General features: G+C 36.1%; 1 protein-coding gene across 1 annotated transcript in view; it reads right to left on the bottom strand.

The window, feature by feature from the left end:
* Window positions 1–23,715, bottom strand: part of LOC110574889 (protein argonaute-3) — a 124,099-nt gene that overhangs the window by 56,731 nt on the left and 43,653 nt on the right. Inside the window, exons 3-5 of the mRNA XM_021683695.2 lie at window positions 22,380–22,500; window positions 17,470–17,678; window positions 16,495–16,631 (exon numbers count right to left, since the gene is read on the bottom strand). Coding sequence (XP_021539370.1) covers window positions 16,495–16,631; window positions 17,470–17,678; window positions 22,380–22,500 — 467 coding nt within the window. The remainder of the gene's footprint in view (window positions 1–16,494; window positions 16,632–17,469; window positions 17,679–22,379; window positions 22,501–23,715) is intronic.

Raw genomic sequence — 23,715 nt, 5'->3', positions numbered from 1 at the left:
TGAGGACACTTAACCAAACTAGAGAGAGATCCATGTGGCAAGAAACTACGCCTTTATCACAAACTTGTTATCAACTGAGTTTTATAAATGTTAAACAAGACTTAAATCATCCACGTAAACATTTCTTAAGTACCTACTGTATCACGGACTCCCTTATGGGTTGAAATTTAGAGATGACCCAGACAAAGCCTCTGCCCTTTAAGAACAGATTCTGGGTTAAGATAGCAGATTAACAACAAGCAGTTCATTTCATTCCTTCCCCAGTCCCCAAACTCTACTATAACTATGGTGAGGAATTTTAAAATAAAGATAATCTTAGAAGGAGTGGAGAACTGAAAACAGGAAATCCATCAACATTTTAGAAGATGAAAAACGAGTGGACAGGTTGTAACTGACCAAGAATGAAATCCCAAGGCAGCTATGTTGGGAAAGATAAGAACCAACTGTATTTACACTATAAAATCTTCAAAAGACATGAGCAGTGGCAGCACTAAGTACCTCTGAACTGGTGACAGAATGGGAGAGGTGCAGAAAAATAAAGAGGAAAGCTCTTTGAGAAGCAGGTAGAGTCCTAGATCCCTTGTCTAGGTCCACATTGCTGCACAACTGCCCCTGTGTCCTCCCTGCATAAATCTGGAGGCTTATTCTCTGGAAAAAATAAAGGGAAGGCTCTTTGGAGGGAGCACGTCAGGCACAGTTGCAGGCACAGGACTGTACCAAAAACAAGGGATTAAATGACTATAAACATTAAATGCTGAATGTACACATTCTCCCAAACAGAATGTCCAACTTGGCTTCCAGAATGTAGACAATGAGACTGTTACCCTTGAGGCAGAAGCTCAGGACTCATCTTTGAGTAACTTGATCAGCCAAGGAAAGAGAATTGAGGATACAAATGTAGGTCCCCTAACATCAGCCTAGTGAAATCACCCTATGATGAAGCTCAGTCAAAAGGCCCCACTGATGCATTCAGAACGTCTAGTCAGTGTTTTAGACTTCCAGTGAATCATGAGTAGATAATCAAGGATAGTGTGTATCTGAGGAAAGCCTCCAACATGGAAGACAGAGATCAAAACAAAAGGAGTCTGGAGGAAGCATAAATATGTGCAGAAAAAAGAAAACTCCAAAAAAATTATTCTCTGTGAGCTAAGAGAGAATACTGCAATTGTGAAACAAGAAGAGTATGGTACAACAACATTCAGGAAATAAAAAAGAACTACTAGAAAAGAACAACATAATAGCAAAAATGAAAAAGTGAATAAAAGGTTAAAAGATGAAGTTGAGGAAATTTTCCAGAAGGTAAAGCAAAATAAATGAAACAAAAAGACAGTGGATACATACCTAAAATGGGTAAATTTTATGGTATGTACAAAAAAAACTCACTAAAACTATTTAAAAAATGCAGCACTACTTTCAAATTTTTGAAGGAAAATTATTTCCAACATACAAACCCAGCTAAACTATCATTTAAGTTTGTTTTCCAGTGTGTAAGGTGTCACAATATTTGCCTCTTGTATACCCTTTTCTCATGAAACTTTTGAACAATAAGAAAAGGAAGGAGGGGTGGAGAAGAAAAAGGATATAGGAAACAGAAGATGAATAAAGGAAAAAGACAAAATTCTCCAGAGGGATAGTGATGTGAGATTCTAAGAGGACAGCTGTGTACCAGATATGAAGGGTATACTCAATGAGCTGAAACAGTGTGAATCAAGAAACAGACTGGATGAAGACTGTCACTGAGATTTCTGCTGCCATTATTCTGTTTTTATAATATGAGGATAGTCTGGGTAAGCTTGACACAGATATATTTACTTTGCCTGGCTAGACCATATGTTGATAAAGTTCTTGTCCTCCTGCCTGAAATCAGACTCTCATTACAACCTCAAGAAACGTTCTGCTTTGATCTGCTGCTGAGAGAACTAATTTGAATATTATAAATTATTTCTTAGTCTTAGAAATCTTATACCCAAACTCAAGACAAATATATGAAGCAAGCAACACTAATATTGTGATTAATAAATTACTTACTAGAAATCCGTTTTCCTTGCAAAGGAAGCATATTCAGGGTGAACTTTTGACTCTTAAGCAGAATAAATTACAATTACTAAATTCTACAACAATTTATATATTCCATTTTCTTCTAAGAGCAAAATAGATAGTGAATGTTTTACAGAAGGCTACTCTTACTAAAAAAGCAAAGTAAGTAAATAAAAATAACATAACGTTTCTCGTCCTGGGTTTGAGATCTGTCTGCTAGGAATCTTGCTTCTTAAGGGATGCAGTATAGAGTTGTGAATATTAAGGACATAACTTTGGCGTCAGAAGTTGACCTCTACCATTTAAAAGTAAACTACGTGACCTTGAGCCTTAAATATAAGCTATGGTTTTATTCAAATATAGGTTTAATAGGTTATACTACATTGTTAAAATCAAAAGCAAATGGACATCAGCCTTGAAAATTCCCTGAGCAGACAAAACCAGTGTAGTCATACAAACAAAGCTTAATATAGCTTATCTTGCAAGACTAACCTGACCTGGGTCATTTCTTGCTCATGCCTCTGAAAAGCATAAGCAAAACTTAAATTGTAAAAAAACAAAACAAAAATAAAAACAAAAAACTTAAATTGTTTCCCAAGGTTGATATAAGATAACCACTGACCAACTCCCTATCATTTAAGAAAATTCTAATTTTGGGGTGCCTGGGTGGCTGTTGTTAAGCGTCTACCTTCGGCTCAGGTCATAATCCCAGCGTCCTGGGATCAAGCCCCGCATCAGGCTCCCTGCTCTGCGGGGAGCCTGCTTCTCTCTCTCCCACTCCCCCTGCTTGTGTTCCCTCTCTCGCTGTGTCTCTGTCAAAATAAAATAGAATCTTAATAAAAAAAAAAAAGAAAATTCTACTTTTATAACCAATCACTGAAGAATAAACAATTACTGCTTTCTCTCTATATAAACTGCTTTATAGCAATATGTTCCTGAGTCTCATTCCATGTTTTGGCTTGAATGCTCCCAGTCTGCAAACTGTTTTTGGTGGGTGTACAATAAACTTTTATTAATTATTACTTTGGTAATTCATTGTTTTTACTTCTGTTATTTCTGAACTTTTCACAAACATATAGATTATTTAACATAAATATTAAATAAAAAATATGTGACGTTTAGAAAGAGAAAGTCAATTTAGAGAGAGAAAGCTTATAGAGATTTTTTCCTCTCTAAACTTAACTCATACAACTGTGGTAGAGTTTATATGAGATAATTAATGTAAAATGCTTAGCATTCTATCTGGTATATAATGAGTGGTAAATAAAAGTATCTTAAAGGAAATACAACTAATAAATACCACACATTCACTGTGATGGTTTTAAAAATGCAGGAATTACAATAATAAAATGCAAGCTGAAAATGGGTTTGGCTTAAATGCAGGCTAAATCAAAAATATATTTCACATATCATTGAATCTAAGACACCAGTGATGGTAAAGTACATCAATATTTTATGTATTCTAAAAAAAACTTGCCAGTTAAACTGTGACAAACCATCGACTGTAAGACATCTCCCAATTTCAGAGATGATGAAATGTGAAGAAAAAATATTTCTGAGTCTTAGATTAGCAAAATTACAGTAAGTCTAATTACATAGTTGAGAGAATATTAAATACCACAAAAACAATCATTCTGAAGACAAGAGTAAGTCACATAATTAGAATTAAATTGCTCTCTCTCTAAGAGTACTCTTCACTCTTCCATTCTTACTTCCACTACCAATTTCACCTAGAGGGAATCTTTCATTTTCTCAGAGAAATGTTCCACAAACCCTGAGACTAGAATGGATCCCTGTTATATGCAATTCCCATTGTACTTAGCACTTCTCCTTCATAATACTTATATTACTCAATACTAGGCTTTTCCAGTAGATTTCAAGTTCAACAAGGGCTGTTTTGTTCAGTGCAATTTACCAAGCACAAGGGATGCAAAATCAAATCACACAGGAAAAAAAAAAGGAAACATGCGCAAGTCAGGTGGTCAGTGCAATATTTTCACTCGTTATTTTTCACAGCAGCACTAAATTTTACTGGCAATTAAGAAGTAAATCTGGGAGCCAGAGTGGCTTAGTTGGTTAAGCATCTGCCTTCTGCTCAGGTCATAATCCCAAGGTCCTAGGATCGAGTCCCTGCTCAGCGGTGAGTCTGCTTCTCCCCCTCCTTCCCACTCGTGCTCTATTTCTGTCTCTCTCAAATAAATAAATAAAATATAAAAAAAACTTTTAATTTTTACAAATCTGATGGGTGTGAAATGGAACTTTTTTTATTTCATTTGCATTTTCCTGATTACTAATGAATTTGAGAATCTGATTTTCACGTTTATTGGTCATCTGGGTTTCCTCTTTTCTGAACTACCTGTTTTTTTTTTTCTTTTTTTAAAAGATTTTATTTATTTATTTGACAGAGAGAGACACAGCGAGAGAGGGAACACAAGCAGGAGGAGTGGGAGAGGGAGAAGCAGGCTTCCCGCTGAGCAGGGAGCCCGATGAGGGGCTCGATCCCAGGACCCTGGGATCATGACCTGAGCCGAAGGCAGACGCTTAACGACTGAGCCACCCAGGCGCCCCGAACTACCTGTTTTTCTATTGATATGTCCTTATATTTTGTAAAGCTCTTGGTTATATGTATTGCAAATATTCTCCTAGCATTTTAACTTTGTTTATGATTATCTTTATAACATACAAGTTTTAAATTTTGATGAAGCCAAGTTTATCAGTATTATCTTTTATGATTTATACATTTTATATTTTGTCCAACATTAGAGATATTCTCTTATATTTTTCTAAAAGAATTCCAAAGTTTTGCATTACGCATTTAGGATTAAAATACACCTAGAAATAGATTTTGGATGTGATGTGGGATGCGTTTATTTTTTTCATGCAGTCAACTGTATAAACGCCATTTATTAAATATTCTCTTTCTTCAATGATATGAAATGCTGCCTGACATTTTACAAAGTTCCCATATACACATGTGGCTTATTTCTAGGCTCTGTATTCTGCTTCACTGATCTGTCTGTCCCTGCACTTAAAGCAGTGTGGAATAATAATTGTTATAGTTCTAAAATGAAGAGGGCAATTCCTCCTTCTTTATTCTTCTTTAAAATTATATTGGCTTTTCTTGGTCTTTTTTTCCCCCATATAAACCTTAATACTGGGGTGCCTTGGTGGCTCAGTCGTTAAGCATCTGCCTTCAGCTCAGGTCATGATCCCAGGGTCCTGGGATCGAGCCCCGCATTGGGCTCCCTGCTCCGCGGGAAGCCTGCTTCTCCCTCTCCCCTGCTTGTGTTCCCTCTCTCGCTACCTCTCTCTGTCAAATAAATAAATACATCTTAAAAAAAAAACAACAATATTTACTGATCAAGTTTCATGATATGCCCTACTGGGATTTTATTTAAAATTGCATTTACAGATTAATTTTGGGAAAACTGGTATCTTACCAAATTGAGTCTTCTCAGTTTCATTCATTTAGATTTTCTCTTTTGTCTTTCAATCAAGTTTTATTTTAGAGACCTCTCAAAAATCTCTTATTCCTATGTACCTCCTTTTCAATCCAAACTCTTGATATCATTGTATCACTCACTCCTCCAAATATTTTTCTAACTTTCCAGGATAATTTGGATGCTCCTCCTCTATGTTCTTGGTTTTATCTATTCATTCTTTGCTTGATATGACCAAGAATTGCGCTAAGCATGGAGGGTACCTACACTGGTGATTAAGATGGACAGTCCCTAGCTTTGTGGAGCTTTCATTCTAACAGGAGACAAAGAACAATAAACACTTATGATCCCGAGTGATTCACATGCTGTATTACAGCGGGAGTACACTGTGCTATGGGAATACATAAAAGAAATACCTAACTGAGACTTGGGGGATGGCTGGATGTGGGGGGGGGGAGAAGGGTTCAAATACTGCTTCTCAAGGAAGTAACATGTAGACTGAAACCTGTAAGAAGAACAGAAGTTAGCAAACACAAAATAACTAAAATATCATAGTCCTGACATCCTTGCTTTATTTTAGATTTTATTGGAAAAGTTCCCACTGCTTAACTGTGAAATCATCTACTTTTTGAATATGTTGCCTCCCTTGGCTTCCTTGACACCATTTTTTGGCTCTCATACTGCCTGTGATAATCATTAACTGCTCACTGGTCTTCTTCCTTCCTTAAATGCTAGTATTCCCCATGGCTTTATCCTCCTCATTCCTGTTTTATTTAAATACTATTCCTAAAGAAGTTTTTCCATTTCTACAGTTTCAAATATGAATTTATATACTGAAGAGTTCCCAAACTTCTACTTCTAGCTCCCACCACTACAGATTTTCATATCTGCATTTCCAACTATATATTATAGTCTCTATCCATATGTCCCAGAAGATCTTCAAGCTTTGGACATATTAATATTTGATCTATTTATATATGGTATGTACTGCCAACTACTGCCAACTAACCAGCAATAGCAGATCCATCTCCCAATTCAATTGACAGAATTACCATTCACACCTGGTATGAATGAGTCACTATTCTGATTATATGTTGGTGAATATGCCCTTCTTGGAAGTTAGTTTATAATATAACACAGTAACTGAGCCTGAAGGGTTGGGAACATGAAGATTGTTTCAAAGACTGAATAACTTTGCAGGCCAGGTATATTTTTGTTTTTTTAATGCATCAACTTGGCTGGGCTACTAGTTGTTAGCTATTCAAACATTAATCTAGGTAATGCTGTGAAAGTGTTTTATAGATGTAATTAAAATCCATAATCAGTTGACTAAGTAAAGGAGATCATCCTGGATAATTTGGGTGGGCCTTGTTCAGTCAGTTGAAAGGCCTTACAGCAGGGCTGGTTCTTCCCCAAGAGAGACAGAGGAGAACTTCCACCTATGAACAGCAGCTTCAGCCCATGCCCACGAGTCCCAGTCTGCGCTTCCTGACAGTCTATTCTACAGATTTCAGACTTGCCTCGCTAGCCCCTACAACTGTGTAAACCAAATCTCTCTCTCTCTCTCTCTCTCTCTAGATCTCCTACTGGTTCTGCTTCTGTGGTTGAACCTGACAAATACACCAGGTTTATAAGTTTATTTCCAAAAACAATTCCTTCAAAAACCTAGTAAACCTTCTGGTCTATTCATTTCCACTCAGGTCCATGTGCCAGTAACTATACCCAAAGTTTTTCTGGACATGGTTCTTAAACCTACTGTTTCAACTTATTCCTTATAATATGGTTCCTTTCTCTCCATCCCACATTAGACCATCACCATCTCTTACCTGAACTAGTGATTGAAAAAGCCTCCTAACTGGCTTCTGAGATTAGTTTTTTCTCCTCTATCTATTCTCCACACTGCTGCCAGAGGTCTCTTTCTGGAAAACAAATATGATCATGTCACTATCCTTCTTAAAAACTTTTCAAGTCTTCCTACCTACAGAATAAATTTGTTTTCTATTTCATTAATTTCTGTTTTAATTTATTTCCTTCTATTTGCTTTGCATTTATTTTTTATTTTTATAACTTATTGAGATGAATACTTAGGTCATTGATGCTTTTCTTCTTTTCTAATAGACATTTAAAGTTTTAAATTCTCTCTAAGCATTGTTTTAGCTAACCGTACCAGTTCTGATATGTATTATTTTCATTATCATTAAGTTCAAAATATTTAAAATTTTCTTTGCAATTTATATGACCAATGGGTTATTTAGAAATTATTTAATAATATCCAAAGCTAGACTTTAAATTCCAGTAAGAAAATCGCAATTTACTTCCAAATTTTCCCATTTTCCTTCTAGAACCCAATATAGAACAACAAAGAGAATGTCTTTAAAAAGAAAAGAAAACCCCTCTACATATCTGGTGAACCCAGGAGACAGTAAAAAACTGAAATACCAAATTATAAGTGAATATGGCCCAAAGTATTTGGGACTGGTAGAACCTATACAAGGGAGAAGACAAGAAATATGAAAAGAGCCTAGAAAGGGAATAGCAAATTTTCACTCCCAGGAAGAGAGAGTCCTATCCTAACTGGGAACTGTAATATTTAGAACTGAGACTGACTGGGGGAATCTCAGAAGAAAGTAGAAAAATGAGGTATAGAAAGTGCCATGAGAATGAGTGGAGGGTGGGCTAGAAGTGACAGATCTCAGACACTAGTACTCCTTTAAAAGCAAGGCATGCCCTTTTCATCTATAATTTCAAACTTACAGAAAAGTTCACAGAACACCACAAAGAACTCCTGTATACCCTTCAAAAATTCTGTTAACATTTGAAGCAGGCAGTTTAAAAGGCAGGAGTTGTATCCGTTGGTAGCAGAAACTAGTAAGGACCTGGTGGCTAGTAGCTCACACCTCATATATGTATGTACATTACTAAGAGGCAAAGGAGATGTAGCTATATTTTGAAGAAAGAATCCATCAGAACAACAGAGGACAGAGGCCTTGAACAGAGAAACCTGGGAAACCACTTTGCTCCTAATGTCCCGTTCCTCTTCTCCCCACTCCAGAATCTTCCAACAGGTGGTTTGGGAAAGCTCATCTCATTCAAATATGAGTAACAAAAAAGTGCTAAGTATCCGCATAAAGACACCATAAAAAAGGTAAAACAGTACAACATCCTTGACAAGGAAAATTCAACAAAAAATTATCACAAAGTAGATGAAAACCATAACACTACTTTTTAACATGAATTCAAAAACTCTCTTTTTTTTTTTTAAGATTTATTTATTTTGAGAGTGAGAATGCACATGTGAGCATACGTGCAAATAGTGCGGGGGTAGGCAGGGCACAGAAGGAGAGGGAGAGAGAATCCTTAAGCAGACGCCCCACAGAGCGGGGAGCCTGATGCAGGGCTCAATCTCAGGACCCTGAGTTCATGACCTGAGCTGAAATCAAGAGTCGGTAACTTAACTGACTGAGCCACTCAGGTGCCCCATGAATTAAAAAATTCTTAATACAGCTATTAGGAAAATCTCAGAAGGGCGGCTGGCTGGCTCAGTCAGAAAAGCATGTGACTCTTGATCTTGGGGTTGTGAGTTTGGGCCCTACGTTGGGTGTAGTAATTACTTAAACAAACAAACATTACAAAAAAAAGAAAGAAAGAAAACTTCAGAGCAGAAATCAATAACTTAGGGAAGAGACAGCGAAGTCAAGAGGAAGAAGTAAAAACAAAAGTATTGCAGCTCTGACTCATGAAAGAAATGGAAAAAAAAGATTTTTAAAAGTTGAAAAATGTAAGCACATGGTAAAAATTACACTACAAAAGGCACAGTAAGAAGCAAAGAAAATAGTAATGTTTTAAAAGAAAATTAAAAAAAAAAAAAAGACTTGAACCTACATTTTCAAAGGGATTCCTTTGAAAATTGACCTAAAATGGTCAACACCAACGAAAAAATCCAGTGAAGTAAGTGTAAAAAATAATTTTAGCAACCAGACAAAAAAAGCAGGTCCCTTCTAGGGGAAAGAAAATCAAGCTGATATCATACTTCTCTACTGAACATCAATATCAGAAGACAGGAGACAAATACTTAGAAGATATTCAAGAAAGTGTAAGTCAATAATTTTATGTCTTAGACAAATAATACTTCAGGAGTAAGGCTTTAAGTAAATGGTTTTCAGTATGTTAATACTTAGCTCTTATTCATGAGCCCTTCTCTTCTTGAAGAAACAACTAAATTAACAAGACAGGGAACAACAAATGTTAGTGAGGATGTGGAGAAAGGGGAACCCTCTTACACTGTTGGTGGGAATGCAAGCTGGTACAGCCACTCTGGAAAACAGTATGGAGGTGCCTCAAGAAGTTAAAAATAGAGCTACCCTATGACCCAGCAATTGCACTACTGGGTATTTACCCCAAAGATACAGATGTAGTGAAAAGAAGGGGCACACGCACCTCAATGTTCTTGGCAGCAATGTCCACAATAGCCAAACTGTGGAAGAAGCCGAGATGTCCTTCAACAGATGAATGAATAAAGATGTGGTTCATATATATAATGGAATATTACTCAGCCATCAGAAAGGATGAATACCTACCATTTGCACTGACATGGATGCAAATGGAGGGTATTATTATTATTTTTTAATGTTTTATTTATTTATTTGTCAGACAGAGAGCACAAGCAGAGAGAGCTGCAGGCAGAGGCAGAGGGAGAAGCAGGCTCCCCGCTGAGCAGGGAGCCCAACGTGGGGCTCGATCCCAGGACCCCAGGATCATGACCTGAGCTGAAGGCAGACGCTTAACCGACTGAGCCACCCAGGTGCCCCTGGAACTGGAGGGTATTATGCTAAGTGAAATAAGTCAATCAGAAAAAGACAATTGTCATATGGTTTCTCTCATATGTGGAATACAAGGAATAGAGCAGAGAACCATAGGGGAAGGGAGGGAAAACTGAATGGGAAGAAATCAGAGAGGTAGACAAACCATGAAGAGACTCCTGACTCTGGGAAACAAACTGAGGGTTGCGGAAGGGAGGGGTGGAGGGATGGGGTAACTGGGTGATGGGCATTAAGGAGGGCACGTGATCTGATGAGCACTGGGTGTTATACACAACTAATGAATCACTTGACAGTACATCAAAAACTAATGATGTACTACATGTTGGCTAATTGAATTTAAATAAAAAAATAAACTACTACAAAACACAGACACACACACACACACACAAAAGAAACAACTGAGGACAAACTGCAACCAAGAGATGACAGGAAAAATTTCAGCAAAAGGACTGACAGCACAAATACACTTAATTGTAGATTTGAGATGAAAGCAAATGGATATATGGGTGACAGAATGGAATGCAACAATTCCTAACAATGTAGGAATAATAATATATACAAATAAATCAATGATAGTGGAAAACAAAAAGTAGAATAAACTCACTGACTGTACCTTATAGTAATAGATAGGAGTCAATGTTGAAAGTCAAATAGTAAAAGCTTAAAATCATAACGAACAATAAAATAATGGTATATTTGCTAAAACTAATAAGTAAAGGAGGGAAGAAAGAAGGAAAGGAAGAGAAAAAAGCTAATATAATTGTTACTTATTAAGGAAAAAAGACACTGCTTTAAAAGAGAGAAAGAGGGGCGCCTGGGTGGCTCAGTTGGTTAAGCGTCTGCCTTCGGCTCAGGTCATGATCCCAGGGTCCTGGGATCGAGCCCCACACTGGGCTCCCTGCTCTGCGGGGAGCCTGCTTCTCCCTCTCCTCCTCACTTGTGCTCTCTCTATCTCTCTCTCTCTCTCAAATAAATAAAATCTAAAAAAAAAAAAAGAGAGAGAAAGATGAGTGGTTAGCATAGCATATTATACAAACTTGTCCAATCACCATGTTGTACACCTGAAACTAATGTAACATTGTGTGTCAACGACACTTCAAAAAAAAAAAATTAGTTAAAAAAAAAAAGAAACAGGAGTATTATATGAAGGTGTAAGTATAAAGGTTTACCACTAGTGGGAAAAATAACCCTTCTTAATATCAAAACTATTATTTAAAAAGCACACAGACCACTTGGAAGTTTCAAGAACACATATAATCAGAAAATATAAAATGATGTGACATAACTAAGACCAAGCATGTATGTCCTTCCTATCTATCCAGCTTAACTCATCCATTAACAGAAAAAAAGCTTTAGACTGACCCACAAAGCAAAACCATTCTATGCAGTCTCCAAGACAGATCTGTGATTCACAAAGTATTAAAAAAGGTAAAGGAAAGGAAAAGTTAACAGATAGGATAAGGTTCACAAATACATGGATTGTAATCCTTTCATTAGATTATGCAGACTTTTAGCTCAAAGTATAAAAAGAAAGTCACTTTATCATTGTAAAGGGTAAAATTCACAATGAAGAAAAAAGGTATATATAAGCCCTTAATAATATAGCAGCAACATTAAGAAAGTAGAAATCACAGGAGATATTAGGAGAAACACAGTAATAATAGAATTCAAAAATTTTTCTCCCAGTCTGAGAGAACAAGCAAACAAAAATAACTCAGAAATTATCTAAAACAACATAACCAAAATGGTAAGCACTGATGAATATCCATTTAACTCTACCCTAATAATTGAATGTATGTATTTTCAAATAGCTATCGAACTTTCACAAAAATTGACTATGTATTAGACTACAGAACATACCTCAACAAATCCTTCCTGAGAGAGAGAGAGAGAGAGAGAGAGAGAGCTCGTGCACCTGTGAGCAGGGGAAGGAGCAAAGGGGGGGGGGGGAGCAGAGGGAAAGAGTCTCAAGCTGACTCTGCACTGAGTACGGAGCCTAATGCAGGGCTGAATCTCATGACCCTGAGATCATGACCTGATCTGAAACCAAGAGTTGGGACACTTAACCCAATGAGCCACCCAGGCACCCCTAGACTACAAAATATACCTCAACAAATTCTAAAAGGAGAAATACAAGCCATATTCTCTGATTAACAACCCACAAAACTAGAAATTTATAACAAAATTAGAAAATAAAAAGATCTTCAATCTGAAAATTTAAAAAGTCTCTCAGAATCATCATTTGGAGAACAGGGAAAATACAAATGAAATTTGTGGTGTTTCTAGACAATAATAAAACTTCTACATATTAGAGGCTTTGGGATGTAGCTAAAATAGTGATCAGAAGAAAATTCATTGTTTTAAATAATTTCATCATTAAAAAAATGAAAGTAAATGAGTTACTAATATAGCTCAAAAAGTCAGAAAAACAACTAAAGTAACAAAGTAGAAAAAAAGTAGAGGAAAACATTTATAAAGCTAAAAGCAGAAATTAAGAATTTAGAAAACAGAGAGCTAAAAAAAAAAAGTTTCAAAAGCTATTTTGCCAGGTGGCTTGGGGGAGAGGGTGTTGAAACCAGTTATTTAAACTACTGTCTTCTCAAGAGTAAAACGGACAAAACACAAATACACAAAATAAGAAATGGGGGGACACCAGAGAAGTAGACACAATTTCAAAAAATAAGAAACTATGTAAAACTCTCTAAAAAATCAAATACAGATAAAATAATTTTCTAATAAGATGTAACCTACCAAAATTGAACCCCAAACTGAGCCTAAACAAATTGATTTTCACAAAATAAATGGAAGTTTTCAAAGAGCTACTACCAATCAAGCAAAACAAAACACACCATTCCACAAGATTTTATAGAATTCTACCAAATCTTAAAAGAGCTAACAATTTAAAAACTTGTACATCTTAGAAAATGAAAACTTGTAAATTTTTTATGAGATAAAAGATTAATTCAAAACTTGAAAAAGATTACACAAAAAAAGATTACAGATCAGATCAAACTTACTTTTGCATTTTGATTAAAAAAGTAAAATATTAGCATGCAGAATACAGTATCACATGAAAAGAATCCAGAAACACAAGTCTGGTTCAATGTTTGTTAAAAAGACAAGAAATATCGTATCATTAGCTCCACTGTTCCTAAAAAGAAATCTGACAAAATTCAACATCCTTTCTTAATTAAAAGTACTTAATAAAATAGGAATCAATAGATGCTCTTATACATATACATACATATATGTATATATCATTCTTTTTTTTTTTTAAAGATTTTATTTATTTATTTGAGACAGAGAGAATGAGAGAGAGAGAGCACATAAGAGGGGGGAGGGTCAGAGGGAGAAGCAGACTCCCTGCCGAGCAGGGAGCCCGATGCGGGACTCGATCCCGGGACTCCAGGATCATGACCTGAGCCGAAAGCAGTCGCTTAACCAACTGAGCCACCCAGGCGCCCTGTATATATCATTCTTAATGTAGAAACACTGGAAGCATTCCTTTCTATGGTAAGGAATAAAAAGAGGATGCCCACTAATCACTACTGCTTAACACTAATTAGTCAATATAATCTGATAAGAAAAAAATCAAAAGTATAAAAATCCAAAGGAAGAGGTAAACCTATCACTATCTGTAGATGAAATGATTATAACCTAGAAATGCCAAGAAAATCACTTGAATAACTACTATAAACAAAAATGGAATTCAGGGGTGGGAGGATGGGTTAGCCTGGTGGTGGGTATTGAGGAGGGCACATTCTGCATGGAGCACTGGGTGTTATGCACAAACAATGAATCATGGAACACTTCATCTAAAACTAATGATGTAATGTATGGGGATTAACATAAGAAGAAAAAAAATGGAATTCAGTAAGGCAGAGAGAAAAAGGTATACAGAAGTCAAAGGCCTTTATGTATGTAAACAATAACCAGTTAGAATCTATAAATCCATTTCATAGCAAAAAAAAAAAAGGGGGGGGAATATGTGCAAGATATGTGCAACTTTTACGTGAGGAAAACTTTAAAACACTCCTGAAGGAAACAAAAGTAATCTTGCACCAATAGAAAGGTACAGTGTTTTCTTGGACAGAAAGACTCAGTATCTTAAAGATGCCAATCTGTCCTAACAATTTATAAATGTAATGAGATTTCAATAAAAATAACAGCCCATCCTCCCACACCCACTGGTGTTTCTACAGCTTACATGGTAACATAAATAAGAATAGCCTAGAAAAGCCTGAAGAGAAATTTGAGACTAGCTCTATAAGATACTGCAAGTCATAAAAGAAACGATTGGCTACTACATTAAAGTGTTTGTGTATATGTATTTACCATCGCCCCACCCCCAAAGACACAAATTTCTACATGGCAAAATACAAAAACAAGACTGTACCAAAGGTTAAAAGACAAATAATCAGGGATAAATGCAATTCCTAACACAAGGGGCTAATCTCCTTAATTTAGAAAGCTCTCAGTAAATGAGAAACCTGAAAATCCAACAGAAAAAAGGGCAAAAGACATAAACAAACAGCTAATAAAAAAAGAAATAAGGTGACCCTTACACATGTGAAAATATGGCCAAATGCAAAATAAAAGTACATGAGGAAATGATTTCTTGCAAATCCAATTAATAGAATCTAGAGCTTGACACTTCTAGTGGCAACAAAACAGGTAGTCTCATTCACTGATGCACAATATTTAGAACCTCTACAGAGGACAATCTGCCAATAATGATCAAAATTGCAAATACGTTTGCCCTTGACCCATTAATCTTCCCTCCTGAAATCTATCCTAAAGATACATCTACATATATAGGAAACGATGTTCTGAAATGGGAAAGAAAACAGCCCTCGTGTACATCAAAAGAGGACTTCTGAGATATAGCTCCTTGGTGACATTTCCACAATAGCAGAAGCAACTGAAAACAATGCAGAAACTATGTAGTGATCTGGAAAGATCTAGGGATCCCTGAAGGAATGGCTGATTCCAGGTATAGGGTAGGAAATATAAGACGAGCCTGAAATATCCTCCTGTGTCAGAAAGCAAAAAAGCTATCAAAGACTAATAAATACAGAATTAGAAAAAATACCACTTGGTAATCGCTAGTGAAACAAATGATTACTGAATGGATTATTAGTAATTGAAAGGTTGACTGGGAGATTTACAATGGAGAGATCAGGCCTACTGATCTCTGAACCTACAGAACAATCTTAGTATCACTAAAATTGGAACCACTAGATACTGTGTGCCTCCTAATATGATACAATATGAAGTATGTATGAAGTATTCTGAACCAGAATTGAATCAAACTTCTAGGGCCAACTTTCATTTTCAGGAAATACAGGGGACAGAGCAATAAGGTAATGACACCACAAGAACAAAAGACAAATGTGGATTTTTTAATATTCTTCAAGACAAGTGGCAGAGTTTCTCTAACCAATGGCATTAAAGACAAAACAAAACAAGAAGAAGGAAATGGGACTACTGTTTAAAAGACATTATCAGCCAAACATGATACGTGGATCTTATACAAAATTTTCTTAAATACGATAATGGCATTATGACTGTGTAAGAAAACACCCATTTTTTTTTAGAGGTACATACTATAGTAGTAGAGACAAAATAACTTGCTATCTGGGATTTGACTTAGAGGAGTAAATGTAGAAAGTTTAAGGAAAGGTGGAAAATTCTTGACAGTTTGCACACAGGTGGCAGTTTATCATACTATTCTCCCTACTTTTATATATGCTCAAAAATATTTATGAGCCAAAAATGAGAATGCAATTAACACCACTATAAGCATCAGTAGTAGGTTTAACACCTGGGGTCACCATGACCAACAGACTACTTTTCTTTTAAAACATTTCATAATGAAATACTGACTTAAGAGTTAAAAGGACAAAAGTGAGATTGTTCAGATAATCATCTCAAGGCTTTTATATATGCTTTAATGTGCTTACTTCATGCTCAGTAGCATTCCAGGACAACTTCTGTGTAAAGGCTTTCTAAACAAAGTGTAATAAAAACACAAAGGTTTTTCAACTCTGTCTTAATATGTGTCCAAATATTACTTCCAAGACACCAGTACATATAATTATATATAAACTGCACACATACACACACACATGCACAGATGCATGCGTGCAATACAGGAATCAACTACCCACTACAGAATACGGTTTTAGTTCCCTTACCATCAATATTAAGCATCATTTTCCACATGGCAGGTCGAACAGATTGATGGAATCCAAACCATACTTCCCTGCCCCCTCCCAGGGGGTGGTCATATCCTTCTGGAGCTGAGAAAAAGGAACGCCCCACAGGCGTATATCTACAAAAATTAAAATGTCATGTTCAGTCCTTTCCTTCCCATACAGGTATTTAAATTTGCAGAATAGGGGAGTCTAGAGCACATAAACTTAATTTATCCTAATGATACTTATCATTAGGAATATATGAAACTAAATATTTTCCAAATTTGTGAAAGCAGAAAGCAGCCATTCTAAATGAAAACCAAAACCAAAACCAAAACCATCAGCATCCTTTACTGAAATTCTATCATCCTTAAACTAATGTTAGTTTGGTTAAGAATAAATTTTATTTAAAATACTTTCTTAGAAACAGATGAAAAGAAACACCAGTTCCAACCTTAGGAAATGCTAAAGAGTAAATAAATATTGATCGAAAGGCTATTTCTATAAATGTGTTTCCAAAATATATTTTTCTTTAAAAAGACACACTGATCCTATACAGGCACACAAATACAAACATACACTTGTGAGGTGATAGTGTGATTAAGAGAGTAGCAATTTCAACACAAATTGATATTATTGTATAAACAATGAAATTACCTTTAGAACAAGGGGACTTAACTAAATATGTCAGTTATTCAAGATTTACAGCTTCTAAGATAAAGGTTGGACATTTTTCTAAAAGGTATCCACACTAGAATAGCTACCTTAATGATGTGCATTCACTTTCAAAAATCAGAATTTTTTCTGTAACTTACTTCTTCTGTCAATGAACTTTTATGCATGCTATTCTTTAAATGAAGTAATCAAAACATACAACATGTGAAGGTTAATCAAAGGAGGCTTGCACAACCCACTCTTGGGAAGAAAGCCTTCACACTGAAAATCTAAAAAGGAAAGAAAGCCAGAAGCACCCACTTCATGGAGGGCAGATGTCGTAGCACCACATCAACGGCATGGACAGGATTAGTGCTGATTGGCTTGTCTAATTCCAGTGGCTCAGGCAAGGTCCGTCCTGTCAGTACTTCGTGTAGTAGGTGCCAACTCACCCGAGAGACAAATTTAATCGACACCTTGAAAGGTCGATCTTTTCCACCTTCCCCAGGTAAAGTAACATCTAAATCTACCTGTTGATGGGGAAATAATTGATAAGTTGAAAAAGATAAGTACAATTATTTTTAAAAGATATTTAAGAAAAAACAGAGGAAATATAAAAAACCAACCTCAATGCTAAATCAATAATCTCCGTTATACTGTTAAGCAAAAAAAAGCAAAGTACACAAGATTACAAATAGTATGCCATCTTTTGTGTGAAAAAGGAGAAAATGGGAAAATATACATTTATCTTATTTCTGCAAAAGGAAACACAAGAAGCATGAACCAGAAACAAACTGGTTACTTTCAAAGGATGGGAAGAAACAGACTGGAAGAAATAAAGGAGGAATAACAATACTGAGTATATTTTTCAGTACAGTTTTGATTTCTGGAACCATATTAAATAAAGCTTTTTTTTTTAAATAAAGTTTTATCAGTTAAAAAATTAAAAATAAAATCAAGAAGGATGAAGTGAAAAAATTAAAATATAAACAAAATCAAATGAAACCAAATGTGTTTCAAATGAATAACCTAACCACACTGAAAAAAGGGAAAAAAGAAAATATTAATGCAAGGAACTCTTGAACACGGTATACTGAATATATTCTCAATTGGGGGTGTGGAGGAGAGGTGGGTGGTATGGTGTAGCAATTCTGAAAGGATTTTATAAATGTTTTATAAATTGAACAAATGAATAAAGGCAGTGATGTTTTGAGGTTCAAAAAAGAAGGAAGATACAAATATGCAATGTGGGGAGTAGAGGAAGAATCCTGGGGAGATAAACTGAAACTTAAAGGATCAGTTTGAACTCATGATTTCCTATATATATATATATTGTATATTACACAGTAAGTAGTACTTGTGTAGGATACTTATTATGGTAGGTTCACTTTATGACACATAATATTTATTATATATTGTCTCTTTTATTTGCTTATTTATATATTTTTATTTCTGATCTCTGTCCATTTTAGAAACACCTATACCCCAGCAGCATGAATACATACCCAGATTTTGGTTTCTAAGTTGCATCCCCCAACTAAAAGACACCATTGCTCCTTTGAGAAAGGGCCAGTTGCATGGCTGCAGCAGGGAAAACATAAGAGGAGCCTGGATCATCTTGTGCCAGAAAGTAAGGAAGTACTCAAAAAAAGTGTGTAGTGTAAAAAGGAAACAGGAACCAGCTTAAAGGGGCTCCCAATGGCCAAATCTGGGACAACTGGGGCAGTGAAATAAATAAGGATAAATAAATTAGGGAAAAGAAAATGCTCTCCGTTACAGTCAATACCAACTAATAAATGTAGAAGGAATGACAGAATTAGAAAATCACCATTACTACATAGTAATAATCCTTCCAAGCAAGAAGCATCAATTACTTAAAAATCTAATGAGAAACAGGATCCTTAAAGTATCTCCTATATCTGGGAGCCTGGGTGGCTCAGTTGATTAAGTGACCAACTCTTCTTGATCTCGGCTGGGGTCATGATCTCAGGGTGATGAGACTGAGCCTGCATAGATAGGGTGCCCTGCTCAGCAGGGAGTATGCTTGAGATTTTCTCTCTCCCTCTGCCCCCCACCCCCTGGCTCGCACTCTCTCTCTAAAATAAACAAATTTTTAAAATCTTAAAAAAAAAAAAAAAGTATTTCCCACATCAAAATTAAAAACTTTTTAGGGGCGCCTAGGTGGCTCAGTAGGTTAAGCATCCGGTTCTTAAGCTCAGCTCAGGTCTTGATCTCAGTCAAGGTCGTCAGTTCAAGCCCCATGTTGGGCCCCACCCTGGGTGTGGAGCCTACTCAAAAAACAACAAAAAACAAAACCAAAAACACTTCTGTGCATCAGAGGACATGATCAACAAAGTGAAAAAAAAGGCAACCTACAAAATGTGAGAAAATATTTGCAAATCATGTATCTGATAAGAATATATAAAGAATCCCTAAAACTCAACAACAACAATAACTAATCCCAATTTAAAAAATGAGCAAAGGATGAAGGTACACAAATGAGCTCATGAAAAGATGCTCAACTCACTAATCATTAGGGAAATGCAAATCAAAACCACAGTGAGATATAATCTCACACCCATTAGGATGGTTACAATCAAAAAAACCCCCAGAAAACAACAAGTTTTGGCAAGGGTGTAGAGAATTTGGAACCCCTGTGCATTGCTGGTGTGCAAGTAAAATGGTACAACCACTGTGGAAAACAGTATGGTGATTTCTCAAAATGTTAAAAATAGAATTACTACTTATACACAAAAGAACTGAAAGCAAGAACTGAAAGAGATATTTGTACACCCATGTTCACAGCAGCATTATTTGTAATAGCCAAAAGGTGTTCATCAACAGATGTATGGATAAACAGAACGTGGTATATACACACAATAGAATATTATTCAGCCTTAAAAAGGAAGGAAATTCTGACACATGCAACAACATGGATGAATTCTGAGGACATAAGGCTAAGTGAAATAAGTCACAAAAACACAAATATTGTATGATTCCACTTAGATGAGGCACTGAGAGTAGTCAAAGTCATAGAGACAAAAGGTAGAATGGTGGCTGCCAGGGGCTGAGGGGAGGGGAAAATGGGGACTTAGTGTTTCATGAGTACAGTTTCAGTTTTATAAGATAAAAAGAGTTATGGAGATAGACAGTCGTGATGGTTGTGAATGTACTTCATGCCACTAAAATGTACATTAAAAATGGCTCAGATGGTAAATTTTATGTTATGTGTATTTTACCACAATTAAAAATAAAATCTCCAGGGGCGCCTGAGTGGCTCAGTTGGTTAAGCGACTGCCTTCGGCTCAGGTCATGATCCTGGAGTCCCGGGATCGAGTCCCGCATCGGGCTCCCTGCTCGGCAGGGAGTCTGCTTCTCCCTCTGACCCTCCCCCCTCTTATGCTCGCTCTATCTCATTCTCTCTCTCAAATAAATAAATAAAATCTTAAAAAAATAAAATAAAATAAAATAAAATAAAATCTCCTCACAAACATAAAGAGAAAAAAGAAAAACTTCACAGGAGAAACCTGGCAGATACTAGCTGGTACCTTAACCAAGTGATCAAACTTAATATCACCATTAATGGAACAAATACATATTAACGCCTCCTGATATGATCCACTGATAAGGAAAGAACACTTGTGTAATTATTTCTGCCAAAAATGCTTAATCAGAATCTAATCAAGAGAAAACCAGACAAACCCAGATTGAGGGACAGTCTACAGAACAACTCATCTGTAATCTTCTACCATGTTAATGTCATGAAAGGAAAAGAAAAAGGCTGGGAAACTGTTCCAGAATAAAGAAGACTAAAAAGATGTGGTATCTTGGGGCACCTGGGTGGCTCAGTGGGTTAAGCATCTGACTGTTGATTTCAGCTCAGGTCATGATCTCAGGTTTGTGGGAGTGAGCCCTGCATTGGGCTCCGTTCTCGATGGGGATCTGCTTGAGAATCTCTCCCTCTCCCTCTGCCCCTCCCCACCCTGCTCATGTGCTTGCTCTCTCTTTCAAATAAATAAATAAATAAATCTTTTTTTTTTTTTTTTTTAAAGATTTTTATTTATTTATTTGACAGAGAGATAGAGAGTTAGTGAGAGCAGGAACACAAGCAGGGGGAGTGGGAGAGGGAGGAGCAGGCTTTCCGCCGAGCAGGGAGCCCGATGCAGGGCTCGATCCCAGGGCCCTGGGATCATGACCTGAGTCGAAGGCAGACGCTTAACTGACTGAGCCACCCAGGCACCCCTAAATAAATAAATCTTAAAAAAAAAACAAAAAAAGACGTGTTATCTAAATACAATCATGAACCTGGACTGAATTTTGTACTAGAGGGGGAAAAATGCTAAAAGTCATCAGTGGAACAAATGACAAAACTGGAATACGGGTTGTTGATTAGATAAAAGTATATTGATGAAAAATTTAGTAGAGCGGATAATTGTACTATGATTTTTATCCTTGATCTTAGGAAATAGATATTAAAGGGCATGACACATGCAACCTTCTCTTGAATGGTTCAGGAAAAATTAAGTATGTATGTGTATCTCGCTGTATATAAATATCTATAAAGACAACAAAAGAAAGAAAGAATGATAAGACAAATGTGGTAAAAGTTAAGGAACACTAGTGAATCTGGGTAAAAGGTCTACATGAGTTCTTTGATTCTTACAACTTTTCGGTATGTTTAAAATTATTTCAAGGGGTGCCTGGGTGGCTCAGTGGGTTAAGCATCTGCCTTCGGCTCAGGTCATGATCCCAGGGTCCTGGGACTGAGCCTCACATCAGGCTCCCTGCTGAGCAGGGAGTCCGCTCACCCCTCTTTCTCTCCCTCTGCCCCTCCCTCCTCTCCCCTGCTCTCTCTTCTCAGATAAATAAAATCTTAAAAAAAAACTGGAAAAAAATAAAATTATTTCAAAATAAAAAGATAAATAATACACTCTTATGTATATATGGACTATAATATAATGGTAATAAATGCATTTAAAGGGACATATTGTGGGGTGCCTGGGTTGCTCAGTTGGTTGAGTGTCCGACTCTTGGTTTAAGCTTGAGTCAGGATCTCAAGGTCATGGGATCGAGCCCTGTGTCAGGCTCCATGATAGGTGTGGAGCCTGCTTGAGATCCCCTTCCCCCAACTCAATCTCTCTCTCAAAAAATAAAAATGTAAATAAATAAAAATAAAAAATAAAGGGAGATATTGCAAAAGAATAGCTTTTCAATAAAGGAATGCATCTTACCCCAGTAGTTGCCACAGGAAGTGGATTGGCTGTGTAAAGGCTTCTTTTTCCATCATAAACTGGTCTACGGTCCCCAAATATAGTCACTTTAAAATGCTGAACCATTGAGTCAACCACCTCCCTAAAAAAGGGAAAAAATAGATTCACATAATCCTTTGCATGATGAAATACAAAATACAAAATAAAGTAATTCTTGCACTATTTAAAGCTGCCAAAATTCTAAAAGACAATCATACTGATAAAGGTATTGCTTTCAGGACCATACCTTAGGATACCAGAAAGACTGATTTCTGGCAAGGGATATGAATTTCACAAAAGGCATAAAAGAATGAATCCAGTGAATTACTTACTCATTCTGGGCCTCAGTAAACCCGCAAAATATTATCCTTAGAAAATGATCCTAAATCCCTCTTACCATCTCTGAGCACTACCTGACACATGCACTTCTCTATCAAAGAGTTTGATGCTCTTCACTCCGTGCTCAAATACCACCTAGTACATATATCTATTAGAACATTTACTCCACTGTATTATAATTATTGTATACTTCACTTCTACTAGACTGTGAGATTCTTGAGAGCAATAAACACACTTGTACCCCCCAATCCTTTTCAACCCCTTTCCCCATCCTTAAAATATTATCTAGCCAGTAAGAATATTCCAAAACCTGTTTTCCCCCAGCAAACATTTTTGTCCAATATATACTTACATGGAAAGATACTCAAGACTTTTACATTAAAAAAATTAGACTGTAGTGAGAGTAATACAAAATATCCACAACTCAACATTTATTTTTATACACACATTACTTGTAAAAGCAGTGGAAAGATATCTAGAAGGATATGTACCAAATAGATACAGTGGTTACCTCTGGTGAGAGGAATGAAGAACAATTTTTTATTTTGTCTACATCATCAAAATATATTATGATGAGAGTATACTTACATATTACTGGTATAATTTACAATACATTTAAAAGAACGGGAAAAAAATTTCAATTCTAGCCTATGGGTAGGGAGGAGAGAAAGGAGAGATAAAGGCATTCTCTGATACAAAATAATTGAGCTGACTTGATACTTAAGAGCAATTCTCTACATGCTCAAAATTTCTATTTTTCCTCTTCAATTTCACTCTGCTGTAACTATTTAAATCAAGATTAAGCCTCTTTTAGAGTAAATTTTACAAAAAAGATTTGACTCACATCCATTTTTACATACAAAACAGATTTTCAAAATTTTCTGCCATTTACAATTTTCTTCTGCAGCCATTATCAACAAGTCCAGTTGCTTAGGTGAAACTTTACAGATCTAATTTGTCAGAACGTTTTGACTATTTT

Source organism: Neomonachus schauinslandi, chromosome 4 (assembly GCF_002201575.2).
Source record: "Neomonachus schauinslandi chromosome 4, ASM220157v2, whole genome shotgun sequence".
NCBI lineage: Eukaryota > Metazoa > Chordata > Mammalia > Carnivora > Phocidae > Neomonachus > Neomonachus schauinslandi.
This window is presented reverse-complemented; position numbering and strand designations above follow the sequence as displayed.